General features: G+C 48.7%; 3 protein-coding genes across 6 annotated transcripts; 1 reads left to right on the top strand and 2 right to left on the bottom strand.

Moving 5' to 3' along the window:
- Window positions 1–494: 494 nt before the first annotated feature.
- Window positions 495–7,615, bottom strand: prox2 (prospero homeobox 2). 2 transcript variants are annotated; one of them, XM_029138804.3, is made up of 5 exons: window positions 7,479–7,615; window positions 4,714–6,215; window positions 3,032–3,139; window positions 2,030–2,224; window positions 495–1,273 (listed from the first exon to the last, which is right to left on the bottom strand). In XM_029138804.3, the coding sequence occupies exons 2-5, from the start codon at window positions 6,163–6,165 to the stop codon at window positions 1,106–1,108; spliced, it is 1,923 nt and encodes a 640-aa protein (XP_028994637.1). In that variant the 5' UTR covers window positions 6,166–6,215; window positions 7,479–7,615; the 3' UTR covers window positions 495–1,105. The 2 variants fall into 2 exon arrangements, with proteins under 2 accessions (XP_028994637.1, XP_055361877.1); XM_055505902.1 differs by lacking the exon at window positions 7,479–7,615 and adding an exon at window positions 7,274–7,426.
- Window positions 7,616–8,185: 570 nt separating this feature from the next.
- On the top strand, window positions 8,186–15,178 carry dlst (dihydrolipoamide S-succinyltransferase). 2 transcript variants are annotated; one of them, XM_029139205.3, is made up of 15 exons: window positions 8,186–8,342; window positions 9,649–9,682; window positions 9,787–9,829; window positions 9,923–9,984; window positions 10,082–10,156; window positions 10,262–10,317; window positions 10,866–10,974; window positions 11,073–11,252; window positions 11,412–11,497; window positions 11,573–11,670; window positions 13,160–13,290; window positions 13,674–13,747; window positions 13,837–13,920; window positions 14,014–14,181; window positions 14,521–15,178. In XM_029139205.3, the coding sequence occupies exons 1-15, from the start codon at window positions 8,280–8,282 to the stop codon at window positions 14,653–14,655; spliced, it is 1,398 nt and encodes a 465-aa protein (XP_028995038.1). In that variant the 5' UTR covers window positions 8,186–8,279; the 3' UTR covers window positions 14,656–15,178. The 2 variants fall into 2 exon arrangements, with proteins under 2 accessions (XP_028995038.1, XP_055361706.1); XM_055505731.1 differs by having other exon boundaries at window positions 10,866–10,975; window positions 11,077–11,252.
- Window positions 15,179–15,343: 165 nt separating this feature from the next.
- rps6kl1 (ribosomal protein S6 kinase-like 1) lies at window positions 15,344–19,857 on the bottom strand. 2 transcript variants are annotated; one of them, XM_029139204.3, is made up of 12 exons: window positions 19,700–19,857; window positions 18,932–19,030; window positions 18,638–18,811; window positions 18,229–18,353; window positions 18,035–18,127; window positions 17,856–17,903; window positions 17,560–17,692; window positions 16,165–17,484; window positions 16,008–16,097; window positions 15,839–15,921; window positions 15,670–15,765; window positions 15,344–15,591 (listed from the first exon to the last, which is right to left on the bottom strand). In XM_029139204.3, the coding sequence occupies exons 3-12, from the start codon at window positions 18,771–18,773 to the stop codon at window positions 15,481–15,483; spliced, it is 2,235 nt and encodes a 744-aa protein (XP_028995037.1). In that variant the 5' UTR covers window positions 18,774–18,811; window positions 18,932–19,030; window positions 19,700–19,857; the 3' UTR covers window positions 15,344–15,480. The 2 variants fall into 2 exon arrangements, with proteins under 2 accessions (XP_028995037.1, XP_055361705.1); XM_055505730.1 differs by having other exon boundaries at window positions 16,165–17,692.
- Window positions 19,858–19,868: the final 11 nt, after the last annotated feature.

The following is a 19,868-nucleotide window of genomic DNA, read 5'->3' as shown; positions in this document are numbered from 1 at the left end:
CAGTGATTGTCTGGTTTGTATTAAGCAGAAGCATCATACCACTGTGTGTGTGTGTGTGTGTGTGTGTGTGTGTGTGTGTGTGTGTGTGTGTGTGTGTGTGTGTGTGTGTGTGTGTGTGTGTGTGTGTGTGTGTGTGTGCGCGCGTGCATGAGCGCTTTGTGTGTGCATGACTGGAAGAAAGCGTCAACGAGTGAGTGGAATTTTGCTTTGGTGGCACAACCGCGATATGAGGTCACCTCGGGCATTAGTCATTAGGGGAGAATGCATTGTGGCTGTTTTTAAGACATGGCAGTTGTCCGCATCCGCACCAGCCGCACAATGAATACAAGCCTTAGAAAGTTGACTTGAATCGGCCTCGGTGAACAATGTGACAACAGAGCCGGGAGCGTTTAACAGCTGACTGCTGCTGTCGGAGCAGAGGCACCTCAGGGGTTCAACGCGTTTTCATGGGGATGTTAAACATTCACATCCTAAAGTGAAGCATTTCACTTCTAGGTGTTTATTACAAATACAGCATTTATAACATAACAAATCAACACAAACATTATTTAGTGCTTTTTTAATTTCAATCCAGTACAATGCTTGTGACTGAAGTATTTGAAAATGATTGTACTTTACAAAAACTTTAGAGCTCCAGGACTTTATACAGAAAATAAAACCCATCGCAGGGACATTACATGCACATCCTGCCAAGCTAACAGTTTAAAACACACAATACTATACAAACAACAGCAGTGCCTGAACATTTACACAACAGCACAGCTAGAAAGCGTATTCCAGTAAAAAAAGCAAACTGGTACTGACAAAAAGCTGGAACTAAATAAGGCTACGCTACGTTTGGAAACACCCACAAACCTGATAACTCCCAACTGCACTGAGGCGGCAAAGTAGGAAACACTAAACGATAGAATAAAGCATTAATATTCATCAGTAGTCGCTTTTTTGCAAAGTAAGACACAAAATTTCAGAGTGAAGATGCAACGTTTTTAAATGTGTGTTTACAGATTTACATAATGATCATCTCACCAACATCTACATGATGTTACAGCACCTCACTAAAACTCACCACAGGAAATCATGAAGTGGACCGTTTCTCCTCTGCGGCCTATAAATAGGAAGACGCCTTGAACTCCTCGGGGACGTCGCTGTCCAGTTTGCAGATCACCTTGTATATGGCTTTTTTCCAGGAGGGGTCCGAGTCTTTGGATGCCGATACAGCGGTGTAAAACTCGTGCAGGGTGATTTCAGCCACCTCCAGGAACCTGTCGGGAACCTGCAGAAGAGAAGCCGCTCCGGTTAGAGCCTCGGAGCCTCCGTGCGCCTGTTAGCAAAGAGCTAATCACGAAAAGAAGACGGGCGGTGTGATCGTTCAAACGCGCTACCTGATAAAAGGAATCGTCTCTTTGTTCTTTGGACACACAGAATATTCAACGTTGTAATCATTAATTTACCGTTTAGGCCTCTTTGATTAGCTGCTGTTGATTTCTTAGGCTGAGCTCCCCTCTAAATGAAGCCTGGCTGCAAGGCATGCTGGGAGAACGCATTCCCACCCACTGGTTTAGCAGGCGATGGCATGTGTTATTCTCCTGACACTAAAGCATCCCTGGGAAAAGAATGTCTTGGTCCCAAGGTAAAGAAAACGCTCTCATCCCTTTCCCACCGGACCGTTTTCTCCTCTCGGAGTCCACAGTGTCTTTCTCAGCGTTCCGCATCAGTAGCAATCTGGGCCTCGCTCAGGCGTGCCGGGTCCCTAATCCTCAGTTGTTTTAGCGGGATTTCGCGGCTTCCTCTTCCCACAGTTTGATAAAGCATCGGCCGAGAGTTTAGATAAGGGCTGCGAAGGCCAAGCAGCCGCAGGTGCAGTGTGACACACAGGTCAGCGCACGTCGGACGCGTCAGCAGCTACTGGGGAACAACAGCAGCGACGCACCTGAACCCACGGGGCTTCGCTGGTCAAACACTAACCACGTCAGCTTTCAGCCCAAAGCACGGCCTCTGCACGAAACAATACGAGAGTCGCACCACTCACGTGGAAGTCGTTGGCCTTGTTGTAGTGCATGTTGAGCGCCCGGAACAGCTCCGAGTCCCTGGTGACGGCGATGTCCTTGACGTCGCTGACGCCGTCGACCACGGCCTGGCGGGCGAACTTCTCCATCTGGATGTAGTAGAACTCCCTGAAGTTGCTGAACCACTTGATGAGCTGAGACGTGATGCAGCGGTTGAACTGGAGACGGAGTGAGAGCGAGCGTCAGGCGGCCGGTGCACAGCTCAAAGCACAACGTGAAGGTGTGGAGATCAAACATTCAGCGTGATGATCGATAAAAACGGTCAAAAAGCGGCCGGACGCCCTGTCGCACCACGCAACACAAACTGCTCTGATCTGTTCCCACCGGAGCCGGCGTGAAAAAACACCTGTCAGGGCTGTGCGTGTCTGAGCTCAGTCTTGACATTAGTCTTGTTATTCTATCTCGTCATCCAGAAGGACGGGCCAGAGCGCCTAAGGCCGCCCGGCTTCAAACGCGCTTCTTCCCGCCGCTGTGAGAACGCGGCGGCGTCCGGACACAAGGAGGCCTCGCTCGCGCTGACGTGCGCTGATAGGATGGAATCAGACAGGGATTAGGAGCGCTTTTGTTCCCTGACACTTCCCACCACCGGCCCGAACGCAAGGAGACACTCGCCGGCGTCCTCCCCCCGACCCCGGGGGTGAGAGGCCGGGAGGCAGAGGGGGAGGCGGCCGCGATTGGAGCGCGACGGGGCCGACGCACAACGTTGTTGCGTTGACGTTGTGTTTGCAGCCCGCGTTGACGCTCAATGGCAGTGCCGCTCCTACAGCGGCCTTTGTGCGTGCATTTGCTGACTGGAGGGGCCTTTTTGGAGAGAGAATGCCTCCCTCTGCCCCCGGGACACGCTGGCAGCTCAGCGCCTTTGTGATCTAAACCCGCTGCTGTTTTGTTCCTCTCCTCCGAACGCGGCGCCGCTGACGTTTCTGTCCCGGTCGCACACTCGCGAGTGGAAACCGGCGGAGCCGTACCTTGACGTCGGGGAAGAAGGTTTTGAGCACGTTGGAGCTGGGGTAGCGGGTGTAGAAGAACATGAGCTTGGCCTTCTTCAGGTGACTGGGGGTCAGACCCTCCTGGATGTTCATGTTAACGTTAAGGCAAAAGACAGAGCTGACAATCAAATGCAGCACAGCCGGTTCAGTCGCCTGCAAAGTGATAGCAGAGCAGAGTATTGTGTTGCTCCAATCTTCAGCCAAATTGAATTTCGCTAAAGAACAGCTCGGCATTAATCAGGGAGTCAATAATGACCCTAACATGTGCTTATTGGCAAAACAGAATTACGAAATTAGATTAGGGATTTTTAATTAGAGAGCGAAGCACTTCATGTCTGGCAGTCAAGACGGCTCGTTTGGAAATGTTGGGGAAAAAGAAGCCGATTTTAAGATATAATTAAGTTGATTTAAAGGCAACATATGTCGCTGCAATTTGAGTTTTTTGCTTAAATAAGGTGCAATTGAAGAGGTGAGAAATTGTTGAAAACAAAGCAACCAATGGTTACGACACATTTCCTGTAATCCAAATATTAATAAATGCTGTTTCCCCCCGTTTCCACCAGCGGCGCCTCAGGTTAGAATATTTCCCTGTCATGTCACCACGCTATACATTTATTAGAAAATCCTGCCTTTGAAACAAGGAAGTTGGGATGAAATATTTATGCGGCATTGTTCAAAGGGAAGCAGAGTTCTTTGCACTGTAAAAATCAAACGGCTGTGAAAAGGCATCACGTCGTCTCATCGCACGACGCGGAGCGACAAAACTGAAGCGCGGCTGTTTTAGGATCCGCCTCAAACGCTTGTTTGCATTAGAGTTTGAGGAAGGATTCTAATACGGAGCCACTGTTCTAACTGCATTAAAGCATTCACTTTTAAATATTCTTATTTTATATATCACATCTGGACCTGAATAGGACAACTTGTCTCGGATGATTTCCTTTCAGATGCTTTGAGACAGAAAAGCTGTAATCTTGCACTCGCTTTCAATCATGTACTGAGACAAAGGCATCCAACAACAAATGCTCAAGACAAGAGCTCAAGTGTTATGGTTGGGAGGCACTTGTGGTTTCCACCAGCACTCAGATGTGACCTTTTAGATGCACCCCTATCACTCTGATGATGGAGAAATAGATCCTGCACCTTTTCAAGTTTGAAAAAACGATGCTTCCTGAAACAGAAACCGATGGTTTCTCTGCCTTTGAAAAATCGGCTTTTGTTCCTGGCAATTCTTATCAAAGCCTTGTATTCCTTTTTATTTGTCTTTTTCTAGACTTAAAGTCATTACTCTGCTCAGATTAAAGAAGATGCTATAATTTTCTATGGGGTTAGCGAGATCAAAGACAAAATTCTCCTTGAAGTTTGTTACTGGACCTGCCCATGCTGCAACGAACCTCAACCGTCCATTGTTCAAACACAGGAGCGCTGAATAAAAAGAAGGAAATCTATGGAGTATAAGTAGAATAAAATGTCAGTGGAAGATAATATTAAATACACTATAATGTAAACAAAGCACCTTTCCACATCTACACTTTCTTGTGGATTCTTATAAAAGCAATCATTTTTTTAAAATATCTGTGCTTTTTATCCAGTTTATGTTAAACGTATACACGTGACAATTTACCCTAAATTTAAGATAAAAGCGCCTTCACGTCAAAGGATATATTGAGAGACATGTAGGGGTTGCGCTCGGCCATGCCCTGCAGTTCCCCGCACTCGATCTTGACGTGGGGGAGGCACAGGTTGTCGACCGCCACGGCCCCCAGGGCCGGGGGCCGGGGGTGGTGGCCCAGGTGGCCCGGCGCCACCTTGGCCCGCATGGCCATGGCGTCCCAGGGCAGCTCCCCCGAGTCCGGGGACGCCCTGTCCATGGGCGCGGGCATGCAGGGCAGGCCCGCGAAGCCGGGGTGGGGTCCGTATTTGAGGAGGTGCTCCAGGATCTGGCTGTCGTGCAGCGGGGCGCTGTAGTTGAACTGGAAGGGCGCCTGGTGCACGGGGAAGGGCCTCTTCACCGCGGGCGCCGCTGAGCCCAGGGGGGGTCCTGCCGGCTTGCGGACCACCAGCGCCAGGGCCTCGGTCTGGTCCTGGGGACTGTGGGCCTCGGCGCCGTCGTGGTGCTGGAAGGGCCGGGTCCGGGGCGCCGCCTGGTCGGCGTGCGGCCGCTCCGTGGGGCTCGGCTGCGGGTCTGGAGACGAGCAGACGCGCGCCTCGGGCGAGCGGTCCGGGCCTCGGGCCGACGCCCTCTTGAAAACCCTGTCCACGCACTCGTTGACGGCCTGGGAGAGCTCCTGCTTCAGGGTCTCCTCCAGGTTGTGGCGCTCCGTCGGATGAGGCTCCTCCTCCGTGCGGTCGCCGGGCTCCGCGCCGCTGCGGCCGCGCCTCCTGCCGCCATCGGCGCCTCTGCAGCGGTCGTCCCCTCCAGACGCCTCCGTCCGGTCCGGGTCGCGGTGCTCAGGCGCGTCCTGGTTGTAAACCTGGAGGAACTTCTCCTGGAGCTGGCGCAGGAGCTTCTGCATGCTGTGGAGCTGCTCCTTCAGCTTGAGGCACTCCTCGTCCTTGCTGCTGCTCGCAGGCCTCCTGCTCAGGGGCACGCCGGCAGCGTGGTCCTGATGCTGAGGCAGTCTCTGCTTACGCTTGTTCTCCCTGTAGGCCTCCCTGGCCTCCCTGGCGTCCGCGTCGGGCCGCTCCCCGTCCCCGTGCGGCCTGCTGTTGGGAGAACCCGCCATGACTCGGATGATGTTCTCCACCCGCGCCCTCTTCGCCTGCATGTGGTCAGTCATGGCGTGCTCCCCCTCCGGGCTGGTGCCTGTGGGGATGTGAGCGCCGGGCGAGGACGCCTCCACCAGGCTGTCCTTTGAGGACACGCTGCTCCGGTCCTCCTGGCCCGAGTCGGTGGCAGCGGTGCTGGAAAGGTAGAAGGGGTTCTCATCTAGCGTCCTCTTGTTGTGGATTGTCTTGCGAAGGAGTTGGGAGATAATGGATCCATTAGAGTAAGAGGTCAGAGCCTCATCATACGTGTTCCTGCGGAAGCAGGGCAGCGTGATGTCAGGTTTGCTGTCTTCCAGGCAGCCTTCAGCGGAGCCGTGCATGTTCTGGTCGGGAAGACTGAGGTTCATGCTCGCTGAGGAAACGGTGCCAAACTGTTCACTGTGTGAAATGCAGGAGTCTAAAAAGGAGGAAAGTAAGAGGCTAGTTTAAACATATAACAATTACTAACACAAAACACACATTTTTAATATTGCATTTTTCACATATAAATTACACATCATACATTTGGACCTTGTGTGAATTTGATCTGCACAGAATTAAACAGTTAAGACAATATTATTTTTGCACGTATATAAATTTAAAGGGTTTAATTAAGTTTAAATAAAAATGCATTAAAAGTTTTGGATCTTTGTGGTTTTTGTTTAGATTTGGATTAAATAAGTTTTGAAATTCCCTAAAAGAAGCCCTTGTTTGTCAGTTGTCTTCTTTACCAGGTTTTAAAGAGCTGCCCCAGCAACACACCCCAGTATTAACACCCGCACACATGCACGTGTGTATTTACCAAGAAAAGCAGCATCAGATGCCTTGGCCTCCACCGTTACCGACTTAAAACCAACTAACTGGTTTAAAACAGCATAATAAAATTGCTACATTAACAATAAATGCATTTGCTTAATGCTGTGACATCAAAAATCAACAGGATCTAATTATTTGCCAAGTCACCTGTTCTATAAAAAAACATCCATTCCTATCTATTTGTGTTTTGGATGAAATAAAGAACAACTGTGATATAATACGCACATTTCAGCTCATAACAGCCACAGTTCGCACAAGAAATGTACTACGTTATTCACGAAGGAAATAAAGCATTAAAGGCTCTTATTTTAACAGTTTATGTAAAAATGTACAGGTTATGGACTTTGTTCCGTTTCATTGTATATTTTGAAATGTGTAGCGTGAAAGATTATTTATAAAGCAACTTGAATCTCTGTATGAACTTGTGAAAACAGCTTTAACCTATTTCTACATCATGCATCAGACCGACAAGAAACATCACTCACCCGCTTCCTACTTTTAAATAAATTTTTACATAAATCCTCCCGATTTTGAAACCAATTTAAAACTAAGACAAAGTCAAACAAACGCATAAAACAGAACGTAAAGGCTTAATATTTGAGAGAAAATGCGCTTTAAGTTATGAAATGTAAAACGACTGTAAACACCGTTTAAACTCACCAAGTGCGTTATTACACTTGTTGGCATCGCTGCCAAAGCATGCATGAGCGTCAAAACCACCCGCAAGTGCAAATATTTCTCCTGCAAAACCACAAGACTGAAGAGATGGGTTCTGAGACGCAGACGTCTGCAGACATGCACTTTGTCACACTCCGACAGTTTAACCGCGGCTCGCACGCGCTCCGCGGCGCTGGTGGGACCTTACCTGTTGCGCCCGGACGTGCTGTCGTGCTGGCGGCCTGCGCAGACTGTGCGTTAAACTGCGGGAGTGCGGCGGAGTCAACGCGTCAGGAGACGCTGGGGCGTGGCCACGCCAAAGCAGCGAGGTGGTCACGGGCTCCGCACCCGCATCACATCACCGGCAGCAAAGTGTCGGTGATCTGAAACCGGGCTGAGTTTCCGAACGATCACCGTGGAGCCTGATGGGGAAAATGACAGCTGCCAACAGACATTTGAAAACTGTGCGTCAGTATTTGTAGGGCTGAAATCACATGTTGACGTTCTCATATACACGATTCTGAAAGTTCTGCTCAACGGGCTGCATTAAAAACAGTAGTTTATTGTTCGCCTGCAGTAAATCAGCCACAAGACAAATTAACAAATATACGAAGAAAATGAGAAACATCTTTGTGAGTTAAAGTCAATGTACAGTTTAGTTTTTAAGAAGTCACTGTGTTTCATTATAAGCAGCCTAGCAAAAGTTATGTTGTGGTTATAACAAAACCTATTATGTCTTTTAGCTAATTTTTAACACTTTTAAACGTGATCTTTAATTAAAGGCTGATTTTGTCCAGCCTTTACAGTTGATTTACAGATTATTTCCCTGTGAGCTGTGTGAGTAGAGTAATCGGCTCAGACGGAACCACAGCGCGGACTCCCCTCGTTTCCCCCCACCAGTCGGAGCATTTGGTTCGTCCCACGCCACTTCCTGTGTTTTTGCGCGTGCCCAGCGTGTCCGTGTGGCCGGAGTTCGCTTGCGCCGACGGGCTGCTGTCACACAGCCATCATGTTTTCCCATTCCCGGTGTCTCACCAGGAATTTCGGTCGTTCCCTCTCTGCCATCCGCCAGGTAGGCAGCTAACGGGTGAAATGTCGCGGTTGCCCCTAGCGACGGGACTCGTCGCTGTGCGGGCGAAGGCGCAGCTTCTCCCTCTTCTACTGTCAGCTAGCGTTAGCTTTAGCATTAGCATTAGCCCGCTGCTGGAGGCCGGGCAGGCCGGAACACTGCAAGCCAAGGACAGTATGACACTTTTCCTCACGACTCTGTGCTGATGCTTGTTTTTAAGTTTACACCCGAGACCTCCCTCTTGGTTTAGTCACTGACAAATAACTAAGGCGCCCGAATGTCTGGCCCGTGGTCATCCGAGATTAACGCATTTTTATAATATTTAGTAGACTACTAAAAATTTGCTAGCTATAGTCAGCTAATCACACTGGTCGCTAGTTAGCTACTTTTAGCAGTCATGTTGAGGTCATGTAATTTAAGCAAGAAAATGGTGGGTTAAACCTAAATAAATGTAAGTGCTAAATGTACGGTGTGGCATTTGAGGTTGGGAGCTGTAGTTGGATGAGTTGTCAACGTAGAAGAGTGAAGTTTCCTTCAGGTTGAGGGCGTGTTGGACTGTTCTGCAAGTGAGAAGTGAAACCAATAAAACTGACATTTACTTAAATTCTGCTTCCAGACACTTTTTGTTTTGATGATCGGGTACATGATCATGAGGTCGTCACATCTTCATCTTGGCTGTGTTGTTATAAAAGCTAAATTGGAGCAATGTGTGTGTTAGATGGTCAGGTTATTGTACCAGGGCAGAGTTGTTGTATATGGCAAAGCAAAAGTACAAAATCCCTTCAGCAGCATAAAAGCCACTACTGGGTAAAAAACTTTCATCTGGGGAAGATAAGAGGTGGACATTAGACCTGTGGTAATGTGCTACTGTGATGAGTCCAAATCTCTGCTTGTTGCTCAGTTTTTGAGAGAGACAGGAATAAGTTAAATGGAGAATATCTAGTATTATTTACTATTCCACACTTTTTAATTTGTCTCCTTCACTGACTAATAAAAATGTTTTTTACTGTTTTGCTTCTAAACCACCTGTTACCTACTTGATAGTTTTGTTGATTTTGTCAAAGTTCATCTTGGAAATCACCTTTGACCAGCAGCACTGTCTTCTCTCAGTGCTGCTTTATGTTCAATCAAAAGAGTCAATTATCACGGTCAACATTGTTGTTTAACGTTGTCATTGTAAACCAGCTTATGAGCTCAGTTTTTTTATTGCCATGATATGATGCTGTCATTTTATTCCCCTTAAAACCTATTATTTACAATAAAGGTTAAAATAATATACATATAACGTTGCTCTTTTCCATTTTTAAAGGGGAACAATGTGTTAGCTCGTCGGGCCACATCAGGTACGCATGTGAACTCTTAAAAACTGAAATCTTCATTCTAAATTTCAGTGATTTTCCTGGTCCTGCTGTGAGACAAATTTTACATGCGTATCTTACTCCAACAGTTCTGTCAGCTAGCCATAATACTGTCCCCGTCAACAGCAGTGTGTAAGTATGTCGCGCCTGTAATGTGTTAAAACTATTCTCTGGTTGTTAGTGGAGTTTCAGTCAAATCTAATTTTTTTTTTCCATTACTTGCAGGAAATCTCATCCCAGGTCCAGCATCTTCCAGATCCAGTACTTCAGGACATCTGCAGTGTTCAGTATGTTTTACCCTACATGCCTTTTTAGTTTTACCCCTAATAGTAAATCAGTCATGATGTTTGGAGTAATTCATTTCACTTTGCCTCTGTCCTCCAGGAGATGAAGTTGTCACAGTCAAGACTCCTGCGTTTGCAGAATCTGTCACAGAGGGAGATGTTAGGTGGGAGAAAGGTAACTGCTTTTATTAATAAAACGAGATTTGTTTTTGTGCAGACACTAGACAAATCACAACCAAACTCAAATGTATCTTCTATACTAAAAGTTGTTCCCTTGCAGCTGTTGGAGACACCGTCGCAGAGGATGAGGTGGTGTGTGAAATTGAGACTGATAAGGTAAAACATTCAACAAACATTTTCCAATGACTCTACCTCCACACTGGGGATTGTTCATCCTCTTCTTAGGAATGCTGTTCAAGTTAATTAGGGCTTCATCCAACGCTGATTGTGTGAATTTTATTTAAAGGGTGGTTTTCACACTTGGGCATTTCTTTTTAAAGAGACACTGTAGACTACAAGCCAACGGGCTTTGGTCTAAAGTACTCTGCATTTCAGCTTGGTTTTCTTCTGCCATGCATCTTGACATTAGGTCAGGTTTAGCCAGAAAGGCTGCTTTGCCCTTATGGATGAACTGACATGTCAGTCCAGGCTATTTAAAGAATCTGGAGAGACATAAACTGCAACCTGACTGGTTGACAGAGGGAATTTAACCTTAACCTTATGGTAAAAATACTAGTTGCATATAAAACTGTAACTAAATCCATCAACTTGTGAATTTATGATTACTTAAACTTAAATTTATTGTTAGTTTGGTATCAGACAAAAGAAGACTTTTGTTCCTTTTTGTCTTTTGTTTTAACTCTTCTCCCTTCTCTTTCTGTTAGACATCAGTGCAGGTTCCCTCTCCTGCTGCTGGAGTAATTGAGGAGCTTCTGGTCCCTGATGGAGGGAAGGTTGAAGGAGGAACTCCTCTCTTTAAGCTTAAAAAAGGAGGTTGGTTTGTCATAGTTTTTCTCAGAAAATTATTTAGTAATACATTACTAAATGTATACTTTTAAACTGGTCTTATTGTGACCTTTCTTTGTGTTTAGCGGGAGCTGTCAAAGCTGCAGAAGCTCCAAAAGCTGAGGCCACGCCTGCTACAGCCCCACCACCACCTTCTGCTGCCCCACCGCCCCCCCCTCTGTCTCCACCTTCATCTGTGGGCCCCATTCCCAGCACTATGCCCCCTGTGCCACCTGTGCCAGCACATGCTATCGACACCAAACCAGGTTAGTTGTCATGAGACAGACGGCCCGTGTCATGTGAGAACTGTTTTGCTTGACATCTGTGCCCTTGACCTCTTACATGTTTAATCATCGCTAGGCTTTCTGTCAGCTGGAGAAGTTCTGCCAGCTAGTTGTCTAACGGCTCCTTTGCTGTTTTTATAGTTTCATCCATCAAGCCCACTGCTGCTCCAGCTGCACCAGTGGCCCAAGCAGAGGGAGTGACTAAAGCAGCCAGGACTGAGAGCAGGGTAAAGTGCCTCTGTTTAATAGCAAGAGCTGGGAACCGTTTACTGAAACTGGCATTTATGAAGGTTCCGTTTTAGGTTAAGATGAACCGCATGAGACTGAGAATTGCCCAGAGACTGAAGGAAGCCCAAAACACCTGCGCTATGTTGACGACGTTTAATGAGGTCGACATGAGGTAGGAAATTCTGAATTAGTTGACCTACATTAGTGAGCCCTCAATGCTATTTTGGATAATAAATGAGAAGTGTTTGTAGAAGCCATTGATGGGGTAAATGTGTGAATAAAAAATGTTCTGATTGGTTCAAGTATTTATAGAGAGCTGTATTGAATATGTAGGTGCCAGTCACAGCATCGGTGGAAAGTCCTGCTTTTCCTCAGATAGTGTTTTTACGTATGGACCTATTCAGCTAATGATGGAATCTATGTTATAGCAAGAACCACTTAGCACAGGCTTGATATTAAAAGTAGTAACAGTCCCTAGAATATTTACCTGCCTCAGATGTTTCTAAGGGGACTGTGTCACATTTCTGGTAGAGAGAGGTTAATAAAGTAAATTGGAACAAGATGAACATTTTGAATTTTGGTTCTGTATTAAGATAAAGGCAACTGCTTCATTGTCTGCAAAGGTTCTTATTCATCCAGCTCATGTTCATCTCAAAGGTTCTATCTAAACTGAAAAAAGTCCAGTTGCTGAACTGCTTTAAAAATCCCAAACTTAAAACCTATTTTTCTGTAGTTACATTTTTCTTTCTTTGTGCATAATTCTGCATAGAGAATATATAAATAATAAATAATCACAGTGATAAAGTTTTGACCAAAGTTTTGACTTTTACCATTTAACATTGTTAAAAGCTTAAACAACACTTGCACAAATGGCTATAGATTGGAATCTGCCAATAGGAAAAGCTTTTTGAAACCTGATATCCTCTTAAACACTGGAATGTAAATATTTGGTCATAATGCTATCCAAAACCGAGATAAGAATTGGTAAAATGGGTTTTATTAATTTACAAGGAAATGTTATTGTCTGCACTTGCCCCCTGTGCTGAAGAGGACACTTTGACGATTTCTTTTCCCCGCAAATGTGTGGTGTCGGCTTTCAGCTATTCAGGGTTTTCTGTGTATCCTAATTGGATTGACATTGACGGTCTGGAGGAAGACTTCCCAGGCCAGGGCTCATCTGGAGCCGAAGGAGGTAGCCAGAGCAGGAGGCCAGAGCATCTGGGGCCCACAGAGACCTGCGCTCTGAGTGGAGAGAGCCGCCCCAGCCGATATGGGCTTTTATGACAGCCCAATAAGATTTACAGGCTCTAGAAAGTGAAGATTTTTATCGCTTCTTCTCTCCTTTCTCGGAGAGTCTGTGTCTTGGGAGGGGCTAATTATGTTAGTGGAGAAACCCTAGAGCTTCAACAGGGTTAGAGACAGGAAAACAAACAATTAAAAAGAGCGATACAAGAGAAAAATGAGCAACGGTGAAACGATTAGCAGGCCGATTCCACGAGCTTTAATTCACCACAATCTGCAGCAGCGCTAAAATTGTCATATTTTCATCGCATTGTGTTCAGTATTAGCATTTACTGTAAAATTTCAATGCTTTACAGTGAGAGAGCCCTGAATTGTTTTTAGAAGATATGACTGTTTCTGTTTTTCCTCATTTACTTTAGCAACATCTCGGAGATGAGGAAGATGTACAAAGACGCCTTCCTAAAAAAGCACAACATCAAGTTGGGCTTCATGTCTGCGTTTGTGAAGGCTGCTGCCTACGCTCTGGTTGACCAGCCTGCTGTCAATGCTGGTAAAGATTTCACTTACTAGACTGGAGCCAGACTTTGTGGTATTAGGTTGAATGCCTCTTTGCACGATTTTTATCAAGGGCATCAAGTCAGCGAATGTATGTGGTGAAGAAAAAGATTTAAGTTTCAGTCTCTTTTACTGACAAACCCCAAAACCAACACTAACTTATTTACTGCTCTAAGACCACCGTGACCTATTTAGATAAACCACAATGTAGCAGGAGCGGTCTGTCTGCTGGCTTTAAAATAGTATGTGGTTTTCACCTTCCTTTTTACTTGCATCTCACAAATATGTGAGAAAGAGGAAAATTATTCTTCATCGCAAGTGTAGTGATCATTTCATTTTGAATCATTTCTGTGCTCTGTATTTTTCTGTTGTCTTCAGTTATTGACGACACAACCAAAGAGATCGTCTACCGGGACTACGTTGACATCAGCGTGGCTGTAGCCACTCCAAAGGTAAAACAAGTGGATTATGTTTAATGCTAAGTGCTCAGCAGTCGCTAATGCAAAAGGCTGCACGTTCAGTCACGTGACTTCTCTTCCAGGGTTTGGTGGTTCCTGTAATTCGAAACGTTGAGGGAATGAATTTTGCGGACATTGAAAAAGGCATCAACTTGCTGGGAGAAAAGGTAGCAGCTCCCTAACGCGCTTTGATGTCTACTCTCCATGCTCATTCGTTCGTTCAGATTCCCTTACGTGATCGTGCATTTGAATTTCCTCAGGCTCGCAAGAATGAGCTGGCTGTTGAGGACATGGATGGGGGGACGTTCACCATCAGCAACGGTGGCGTGTTTGGGTCCATGTTCGGCACGCCTATAATCAACCCGCCGCAGTCGGCCATTTTAGGCATGCACGGCATCTTTGACAGGCCTGTTGCAGTCGGTGGCAAGGTACATTTTGCATGCAAGTTGTAGGACAAGAAAGTGTGTGCGCGCGCACGCGTGCATGCGTGCGTGTGTGTGCCCGTGTGTGCACGCGTGCGTAATTTGATGTGGTTGGTGCAGCAAGAAGTACCGGTGAGATCCGTAAACCTTCATGCATTAACTCAGCTGAGCTTCAGCTTTTCTTCTCTCTACATTTGGACTGTCTTCATTAAATTCCTGTCTCTGCTTGTTTTGCCCACAAGAATGTTTGCACCTGGTGTGGTTGCACAAGGAAGCACACAGTTAAGAAGAAAGATGCCCTAATCAAACTTATGTATATAACTATTTTTGTTCTTAATGGTTTAGGTGGAGATCCGTCCCATGATGTATGTTGCCCTGACGTATGATCATCGTTTGATTGATGGGAGAGAGGCCGTCACTTTCCTGCGTAAGATCAAGTCGGTGGTGGAGGACCCCAGGGTGCTGCTGCTCGACATGTGAGCTCCAGGCCTAACCACACGACTGCACGCAAACGGTGGCTGTGCTCAACCGATGAACATCATTGTATCTGCAGTTGATGTATTGTTGTATTGGTTAATTAGAGGAAAAGGCTCCAGTGGTTGTGTAATGGACATGGGTGAGGCTGACTGATTATTAATGTTTGCTGCGGGTGTGGAGGAATGGTGCTCTGGGGTTTCACATGGTGCTGGTCTCTAGATCAAAGCAGGAACACACATGCACCACATGTCATTTTCTACCTACAAAGGAAAAGTTGCAACCTATTGTGGCATATATGGCAAATATATAGATTACAGTGCATAGCACCATTTCATTATTTTGGTTGAGTAAAGAACAAGGAGCACTTACTGGGCTAGAAACCATTAAACACTATATTTGAAAATGTCCAAAGTGAAGGAATCCTCAGAACTGATGCCATCTGTTTTATGAAAAAACTCTCTACCCTGTCTGAGAATATTTAAGAGAAAAAAGTTTTAAACAATAAAAGCTGCATTACTCCACTGTAGGGGTTTGTTTGTTGTTATTCCATATTTACAATCTAAATGTATGGGAAATGAGCTGGGCGTGTAATATAATGCACAGATTTGAAAAAACCCATGTAACGTTGATGACGCAGAGAAACCTTTCCAATTTCGTGCTTTTTATACTATTTAATGACCGACAATCCACAAATAGGTTAGTTATTTTAATTTACATGGAAAGTTCGAATCATAGTTTGGAGGAGTCTAGTTGAGCAGTTTGTATTCTTTTCCTTCTGGAAGCTCAGAATGCAGAGGGAAACCTCAGCGCAGCGCAGCACGACGCCTGCTAGCAGCTCAGAGCTTTCCAGGAGACGCTGCTGAAGAACGGGTGACACTTGATGTCGCTCACACCTCCTCCTCCGGAGCCCAGGCGATAGCCGGCATCAAACTGAAGCAGCTGTGGAGAGAGTCAAACCCCAGACGTGAGTTTGTGCGGCGCTCGCTGCCCCGTGGGCGTCTCGGGGCGCGGCCTCACCTCTGTGAGCAGGGAGGCGGCGGCGGCGCTCAGGTGGTCGGGGATCAGCAGCTGCGTGTGGGAGTGGATTCCTGCAGGATGCAGCTGCCACAGAGGCTGCAAGCACAGAGAGTAGTGTTTAGATGCAGGCGCGCAGCATCCAGGCCTAACACCCGGCGTGGCTGCTCACCATCCCCGTCAGGAGCTCGAACAGCAGGGCCCCGAGGCTCCACCAGTCGCAGGCCTCCGTCACCCGGGACACGCCGCCGATTTCTGTCAACAAACAGAGGGCTGGTCATACGTGGCGCGGCCAGCAGGGGGCAGGTTACACCAAGAAACAACCACCGGCCTGAAGGTACCTGGAGCACAGTACATCTGTTCCATGGCTTTGAGGCAAATCTCTGCCTGAACCTCGCTCCACTGGCCGAAGAACGTCAAACACACCTTTCCTGTGAAAACACCACTGTTCAGGCTCACAACCTCAGAAGCCTCTCCTCAAAAGTGAGACCCACTTACCGTTGCTGGTGAGCAGAACGTTCCTGGGGTTGAGATCCCGGCACAGGATGCCCTGCTGGTGCAAACTCTCCAATGCGAGCAGGATCTGCGCCCCCCACACGCGCACCTCTGCCTCAGGAAGCCCCCAGCTGGGCTGCGAGGCCCCTGGCGACGCCCGGGAGGCCTGGGGAGGGAAGTGAGGGAGGTGGCACCAGCCGTCCACCTCCAGGGTCTGATCGTCTGCCTGTGCGTCCGGCTCCTCTGCTCTGAGAGCAGCATCCACGCCGCGGCTCTTCTGGGTCGGGCCGGAGGAGAACCAGCCCAGGAAGGACCTCTCCTTTGGTGCAGCCTTGTGGGATTCCTCTCCCCTGTCCGGCTCCTCCATGGGTCCTGTTCCCCCTTTGGATTTCAGCGGGTCACTGTTGTTGAGGGGCGCAGACGAGGGCCAGGGTGTTTTGTCTGTGTGCTCGGGGAAAACCGCCCGGTCTGTGCTTCTGATAACCACCACCCCATTCCGCTCCTCTGTGGTTGGGCTGTCTGCAGCTACGTCTGCAGAGTTAGCGCTTAACGCTGATCCTGGGTAGGAGCCGTTGGTGTCCCACGGAGCCCTGCTGTGGATTTGGGTTTGGCAATGGAGAGGAAGATGCAAAATGGCAGGAGAGGAACTTCTGGGGTGAGGAGTGTTTTCACGGACGTGAAATGAGGTTTGATTGGCGTGTGGTGCCGTTTGCTCCACCGTGCGCTGCAAAGTGCTGCCAGTCACTGCATAGGGGTTGACGTCGCAGCTGCCCGTCGCTTCCACAGCTTTCCAAGCCCGCTCAAAGTCCGAGCTGCACTCCACCAGGCCCATCCCGGCGTTCTGCTGGTGGCGCTCGGACATGACGCCCAGCGCTTGGCTGACGCGCGCGCACGACAGAGGAAGAGCGGCTTTTCCCTGAGTTTTACTGGGGTGCAGACACAAGCTGGGAGCGGGCGGGTGGAGGCGGGCGTGGAGCCGCGCCGCCGTCGGCCCGGCATGCAGCGACAGCCGGTCCAGCCTGGTGTGGAAGGAGGCCGCGGAGCGCGTGTTCTGCAGGCAGCCCGTCTCCTCGATGTAGGAGTGGGTCCCGCAGCTCTCCACGCGCTGCTGAGTCTCAGCCCACGACGCGGGGAACTCGGCGTCGGGGCTCTCGTCACCCGCCTTCAGACTGGTCCCAGCGGCCTCCTTGTTGCCGCGCTGGTATCCGGTGCTGATGGAGGGGGAGCTGTGACTGGGCTGCAGCCTGACGCTGTGCTGGCTGGAGCTGAGGCGGTCCTTCCGCTCGCTCCTCAGCTTGTGCACCTTGGAGAAGAGCCTCCCGCCTGGAAGCACAGAGAGGAGCAGGATGGACGTGTGAACGTGCAGCGCGTCCCAGCAGCAGGCGCTGCTCCGCTCACCTCTGACGTGCTCCAGGTGCAGGTACACGGCGTCCTCGCTCACGTAGTATCGCAGCAGCTTGACCATGTAGGGAACTCCCTGAGGGATGATGGTGGGCTGGTCCCTGCTCTCCCAGCTCGACTTAACCAGGCTCTGGAAAGAGGCACATTGTGCACATTCAGTCTCGGTTTAATGGCTGCTTGGATTCTTCCTGCGGCTGCTGGAGCGAGCTCAATGCCGGGTGATACATCTGATTGACCCGCGGCACCTCAGACACGGCTGAAGGAGCGGACGCTGTCTCTGGACGGGGACTCACCTTCACAACAAATGTCTCCTTGTTGACCATGCTTTGAACAATCAGGACCTTTGGAATGAAGAATCACACGTTCAGGCTCGCGGAGCAAAACATTTACAGTAAAGTTAACTATTAGCAGGTCTCATGACCGGCGTGCTGCTGCTTTTCCTCATTCACAGCTCGGACCGTCGATGTCCTACCTTGTCGGTGACTCCGACCACCTTACACATCTCCAGATCCTCCACCGGTGAACTCAGGTGTCTGATGGGACGGAACCTCAGGCTGCTGTAGCCCTGTCATTAAAGGCCACGGAGGAGCTGAACTCATGGTGACTGTTCTAATCATATTTTCTGCTCTGAAGCAGTGAATCGAATCAGCGGCCGCACGGTCTTACCCCTAAATGGGAGCTGCCCTTCCCCAGGTTATCCTGCAGGTGTGTTATGAAGATTTCCTCCGCTCGCTTCAGATACTGGGTCGTCTTCCTCTTCACTGCCTCCCGACGATCCTTGTTCGGATCCACTGCAAGACAAATAACAAAATAAAACAGCAGCTGGGTGAATGGAAGCGGTCAAACAGCCGGGACCCCGTCCTGGTTAACTGTTAGAGGATGAGCCACAGCAACGCTGGGCCACAGCCTCCAGCAGGGAAATCCGAGTTTAACCTTTGATGCGTGACTTCCTGTTTTTATTCCAGTGCACACGCTCCGATCACATGCCTCAAGCACGCACGCCTCTTCCTCATTCACAGCCTCGCATCGTCTCCAACGCTTGCGATGAGAAAACAGAGCTCCTCTCTCCACTCACACTGGACTCCGTTCAGCAGCAGGTCGACCCCGTTCTTATAGTAGCTGAACGCGGCCTCGTAGTCCTCGCTGACCTCGCTGTCCAGCGCCATGCGGATCTGCTTGGCCGCCTCCACCAGGTAGTCTCTCTTTGCCATCGCTGCCTTGTTCGGGCCCTGTCACAGTCCAGCTGGGCCTGAGCACGGCACAAAGACGACAGATGAGTGGAGTACAATCAAACATGGCACTGAAGCAGGAACAGAAACTGAATGGTGCACGGGTCTGAGTGGCTCCGACCGTAGAGGTTTGGACTCACCTCCGCTCCCTGCGCTCATGAACAGCACACATCTCTGCCTGCGGTCACTGAGCCCGGCGTGCGTCTGCCCTCAGGGACTCCATGGCAGAACATGATCATCTGAGTCAGTGGAAACAAAGGGTTAACGTCCACGCCGGCACAGGAAGTGAGTAGACGCGCGCGTGTCTACTGTTTCTGATGAATGGAGAAAAGCAGAGGGGTGACTCAGAATGCTGAGGCGCAACTCAGGATGAGGATGAGTGGAAGCACTGGCGACGCCGGTGACGTCCGCATCCCATGTAAACCATGTGTTTGTGCACAGCAGACTGGAAACACCTGCGTGTGCTCCTGATCACGGTTTAAAAATAAAACCGAAAGCTTGGAAACTCGTCTCTTTCCTTTTCAGTCTTTTACCCACATTCTCACACAAAACGCGTGAAAGGGATTATTTCCAAGGGGCAAAAAAAGTCTCCTGCAAGGAATGTGTGGAGTCAGTGCTATTATGCTCTAAATCTGTATTATGTTGAATCAAGGTATGCATGCAGCTGCTGCCCATGTAAAAAGCATGCCTTCAGCTGGTGAGGGGTCAGATACTGTACACGGCCCATCCTGGTTACAGTGATGGAGGCGGCATCATCTGAGCACTGTTATGAAACGCACAAAGCCATCTTCACTCCCCTCCATCATCACACAGCGCCTCGCCGTGCACTTCCTCCCTGTGACATTCTACGAGGACTCAGCCATTTTGAATGAATGCACAGAGAGCAGCCACATGTACAAACACCTTACCTGATGGAAAGCGATGTCCGGTCCCCTCCACCCATGTAGCAGCAGCAGCAGCAGCAGCGGCATCAGCGGCAGCGGTAGCGGCAGCTATCCCATCTCCTGCAGCCTCCACATACTAATCCCAGGAGCAGGAGAGGAGGAGAGCGCTCAGCGAGGCTGCTGATTGGCTGAG

Source organism: Betta splendens, chromosome 22 (genome assembly GCF_900634795.4).
Source record: "Betta splendens chromosome 22, fBetSpl5.4, whole genome shotgun sequence".
Lineage (NCBI taxonomy): Eukaryota > Metazoa > Chordata > Actinopteri > Anabantiformes > Osphronemidae > Betta > Betta splendens.
The sequence above is the reverse complement of the archived record's forward strand: the minus strand, read 5'-3'. Positions and strand labels throughout refer to the sequence as shown.

Coding starts and splice junctions, on each gene's coding strand:
- prox2 (XM_029138804.3), bottom strand. CDS start 6,165: ATGAACCTCAGTCTTCCCGACCAGAACATGCACGGCTCCGCTGAAGGC. Junction 3,140..4,713: donor ACCCCTACATGTCTCTCAAT/ATATCCTTTGAC, acceptor GTTAACATGAAC/ATCCAGGAGGGTCTGACCCC. Junction 1,274..2,029: donor ACAAGGCCAACGACTTCCAC/GTGAGTGGTGCG, acceptor TCTCTTCTGCAG/GTTCCCGACAGGTTCCTGGA.
- dlst (XM_029139205.3), top strand. CDS start 8,280: ATGTTTTCCCATTCCCGGTGTCTCACCAGGAATTTCGGTCGTTCCCTC. Junction 13,291..13,673: donor CCAGCCTGCTGTCAATGCTG/GTAAAGATTTCA, acceptor TGTTGTCTTCAG/TTATTGACGACACAACCAAA. Junction 13,748..13,836: donor TGGCTGTAGCCACTCCAAAG/GTAAAACAAGTG, acceptor CTTCTCTTCCAG/GGTTTGGTGGTTCCTGTAAT.
- rps6kl1 (XM_055505730.1), bottom strand. CDS start 18,773: ATGGCAAAGAGAGACTACCTGGTGGAGGCGGCCAAGCAGATCCGCATG. Junction 18,354..18,637: donor GCTGCTGAACGGAGTCCAGT/GTGAGTGGAGAG, acceptor TTTGTCTTGCAG/TGGATCCGAACAAGGATCGT. Junction 17,693..17,855: donor AGGAGACATTTGTTGTGAAG/GTGAGTCCCCGT, acceptor GCCTCTTTCCAG/AGCCTGGTTAAGTCGAGCTG.